The sequence below is a fragment of the Saccostrea cucullata genome, unplaced genomic scaffold, assembly GCF_032062105.1.
Source record: "Saccostrea cucullata isolate Sc308-1 unplaced genomic scaffold, CSIRO_AGI_Scuc_v1 ctg2509, whole genome shotgun sequence".
Taxonomy (NCBI): Eukaryota; Metazoa; Mollusca; class Bivalvia; order Ostreida; family Ostreidae; genus Saccostrea; species Saccostrea cuccullata.
In genome coordinates this window covers 34,434-38,798 of record NW_026925255.1, presented here as the reverse complement: position 1 = coordinate 38,798, position 4,365 = coordinate 34,434, and the positions used below count along the sequence as shown (strand labels likewise).

Below are 4,365 nucleotides of genomic sequence, written 5' to 3'. Positions count from 1 at the left end.
TCATTTGAAAGTAACATAGTCACTGAAACGTTTGGGCGGTCCAACATTTCGTCTTGGATTTTGTCTGGCTAGTATGGTAGGCTCGGTCCTAACTTCTGGCTGAGATTTCTGTTCCTGGATAGGACTATTAGCTTTCTTCCTGTTGAAGACCTCTGGAGTTGACTGCCTGACTTTCGTACCTTGCGGAAAGACTTCTGGACTAGACTGCTTAGCACTAACTGTAGGAATTGGTACATGTACCTGTGGCACAAACTTCTCAAGATCACTGGGTACAACTTCCTGATTCTTTAGTGAAGAATCATATATCTGATCTACGTGTCTTCTCCAAGTATTGTCCCCAACTTGCACTCTGTAAGAAACAGGTCCTGTCTGCTCTTGAACGGTTCCTGGTACCCAGTCCGACTTTGAACTGTGACGGTAGTCCCTAACAATTACACTGTGCCCAGGTTCAAACACACGCAATGAACTTGATCTCTTAGATGCGATGTGAAACTGTTTGTTTTTAACATTTTGTTCAATGTCTGGTTTTATCAAATCTAGTCGTGACTGCAATGAACGACCAATGAATAGCTTTGCAGGTGACTCTCCAGTAGTTGAATGTGCTGCGTTGCGATAGGCTAGTAAAAAGTTAGATAACTTCGTTTCCACAGAACCTCCATCCTTCTTGCTTGACTTCATTGCGGACTTGAACGATTGTACAAAACGTTCCGCTAATCCATTTGAGCTAGGATGATATGGAGCAGAAGTCACATGCTTTATTCCATTGGTACGAATGAAGTTTCCAAACTCGTCTGACGTAAACTGAGGTCCGTTATCACTGACCAACACCGTAGGAACACCATTCCTAGCAAAGATACTTCTCAAGACCTCAATAGTCTTGTGGGATGTCGTCTCGCGCATCATTATGACCTCAGGCCATTTAGAATGTGCATCTACTGCTACCAGGAACATCCAGTTCATAAAAGGCCCAGCGAAGTCTATATGGATACGTTCCCAAGGTTTAGTGGGCCACTCCCACGGATGAATGGGGGCTGCTGGAGGTGCACGCTTGAACTCCTGACATCCTGAGCATGCTTTCGTGATCCTCTCTATATCAAGATCGATCCCGGGCCACCATACCACACTTCGAGCTAATGCCTTCATCTTCACTACTCCAATGTGACCTAAATGAAGCTCCTTAAGTATGTGATCCCTAAGCTTTGTTGGAACAACAACTCTCATTCCCCACAACAAACATCCATTGTGAATGGTTAACTCGTCCTTACGCGTAAAGTAGCGATACAACTCCTTATCATCTGCTTTGACCGAAAAGTTCCATCCATTCATGGTATAACCATATACCTTCACAGTGACAGGATCACGTCCAGTTTCCTGTCTAATACGGTCACTGGTGATTGGTAATGTTTCAAATTGTGGTAGGTACATCAAGTCAATATCTTGATAATCATCATCAGATTCACAGTCAGACAGTGGTAGCCTCGATAAGCTATCTGCATTTCCATGCGCTTTGGTGTTTTTGTACATAATGTCATAATCATACCCTGATAAAAACAGAGCATATCTCTGCATGCGTGCTGCTGTTGTAACTGATACACCTTTGCTGGGGCTGAAGATGGACACAAGAGGGCGATGATCCGTCAATAAAGAGAAGTGTCTTCCATAGAGGTATGTGTGAAAACGTTTCACACCCCATACTATCCCCAGAGCCTCACGATCTATCTGTGAATAGTTCCGCTCTGCTGACGACAATGATCGAGATGCATATGCTATCGGTCGTTCTGATCCGTCATCCATGACATGGGATAATACACACCCTAAACCATAAGGTGAAGCATCACATGCTAATCGCACCTCTCGCTGTGGGTCGTAATGAGTCAAAATCTCATCAGAGGTAATAAGCTGTTTGACTTCAGAAAATGCCTTGTCACATTCGCTAGACCAGGACCACTTTCGGCTCTTTGACAGTAAATGGTGTAGCGGGTACAAAAGACTTGAAAGGTTAGGCAAAAATCTGGCATAATAGTTAACAATGCCCAGAAATGATCGCAACTCTGAAACATTCTTCGGCTTCGGCGCACTGACAACTGCTTCAATCTTGGATTGCGTTTTGTGCAGACCCTCACAGTCTATTTCATGTCCACAATAAGAAACACGTTCTCTGAAGAATTCACACTTATTCAAGTTCACACGCAAGTTGTATTCATCCAGGCGCGTTAATACAGCTTCCAAATTCTTCAGGTGTTCTTCCTCAGATGAGCCCGTTATTATCATATCATCAATGATACATTTGACGCCTGTGAGACCCTGTAAGACTGTGTCGATGGTCCTTTGCCAGATTGCAGGAGCTGAGGCCACACCATAAACTAAACGGTTGTAGCGGTAGAGTCCTTTCTCTGTATTTATTGTCAATAAGTTGCGCGACTCCTCATTTACTCTCATTTGTAGATATGCATGTCGTAAATCTAACTTGGTGAATCGCTTACCACCTGCGAGTGCTGCAAAAATGTCTTCAATGCGGGGCAGCGGATACTGATCGATTTCAAGAACAGGGTTCAGTGTCACCTTGAAATCACCACATATGCGCACATTTTTATCAGACTTGATGACAGGGACAATAGGCGTTGCCCATTCGCTGTAGTCCACCTTGGTTATGATACCATCTCTGACTAGTTTGTCCAGTTCAGCCTCGACCTTAGGCTTGAGAGCATACGGTACTGAGCGGGCTTTACAGAACTTTGGTTTAGCGTCCGGCTTTAAGTTGAGTGTAGCTTCAATACCCTTAACCGTACCTATGTCACTCTGGAAAACTGAACGATGTTTTTCCAACATGTGTTTTAAGTCCGCTTTCACATTATCAGAACAAGTGTCTGAAATCTTGTCTGTCACACACGACATGGACTTGATGGACGGCCAATCGAGTGAAATCTGCTGAAGCCACTCTCTTCCGAAGAGCGTTGGTCCTGCCTTCTGCATCACGTACAAGTCTAGATCCTTTTTCTGGTTGTTGTGACTCACATTTACACGTGCCACTCCACAAGGCTTCAAGATTTCACCAGTATATGTCTTCAAACACATATTTGATTCAGGTAAGTTCTTAATCCTTCCTGGAAAATACTCACAGAACTTTTTCTTTGACATCACGGAGACTGCTGCGCCCGTGTCGAGTTCCATATCAACATCTACACCGTCAATGTTTGTGTTGACTACGATTGCTCCAGAATGAGTCTTTTCAACTGAATTCACATCTAATGATCCAATGAGATTCTCACTCCAGTCCACATTGTATACCTCCTTTGTTTTCCTACATGCCTTTTTACAATGTCCAATTTTTGAACAATTATAGCACTGTTTGTCTTTGTAATAACACTGACTTTGATCATGAGCTGTACTGTTACAACGGAAACATTTCTTTGAATTCGTACCTCGTTTCACCTTAGGCATGTTGGGTTGTGGCGACCTTACTCCAGTTCCAGCAGAGTGATATCCCTTTTTCTGTCTCACCCCTAGCTTGTTTACCATTCCAACGTGTTTGGACTGCAGCTCGGTTGCATCCTTGAATGCGGTCTCCATAGCCTGTGCTATCTGCGTCGCCTTCTCTAATGTCAAGTCTTTTTCTGCTAACAGTTTATTCTGAATTGCCTCGCTCCGAAGGCCACAAACTAATCTGTCACGCAGCGATTCGTTCAGACTGTCTTTAAATGCACAATGTTCTGACAATCTTCTAAGATCCGCTATATAGTCTCTAATAGACTCACCTTCCCGCTGGTCCCTTTTGTAAAACCGAAATCTCTCGGAGATTACTACAGGAGGGGGGTTCAAGTGATCACCAAGGATTTTCACGAGTGCGGCATATTCCACGTCTGCCGGTTTAGTCGGTGCTGTCAAACCTCTCAATAACTGGTAAGTCTTACCCCCTATGAGGCTTAGCAATGCGGGAACTTTCTTTTCCTCCTTGACATCATTGCACACAAAATACTGGTCAAGGCGCTCACTGTACGAGTTCCAGGTTTCGACATTGTTGTCGAAGATGTCGATACGACCAATGGCTGCGAATTTTGCCATCCTGAACGATCCTCGTCGCCAATGTTATGTCTTTTTAGACAATGGGTTCGGACACAGTCAAAACACGTGTGCTCAACAGCAGGTTGCCATTTTGGAACTATTTTATTGTATCATTACGCAACTGTTACAGTATTACAAAACACAGAACCAACAAAAGATTATATAATTCCGGATAATTCCGGATAACAATATCAGCTTAACCAAATCATAACACAACATGTACCTAGAATGTAAAGTAGTCAATATGTATGTAGGATACCTTATCCTTTCTATTATTCTGATTTTAAAAATTTCGGATACACA

The 4,365-nt window shown here is 43.3% G+C and overlaps 1 protein-coding gene across 1 annotated transcript; it reads right to left on the bottom strand.

Annotated features, from left to right (window-relative positions):
• Window positions 1–4,062, bottom strand: LOC134268445 (uncharacterized protein K02A2.6-like). Its single transcript, XM_062750703.1, has one exon. It carries the CDS (start codon window positions 4,060–4,062, stop codon window positions 1–3), a length of 4,062 nt encoding a protein of 1,353 aa, XP_062606687.1.
• Between the last annotated feature and the right edge of the window lie 303 nt (window positions 4,063–4,365).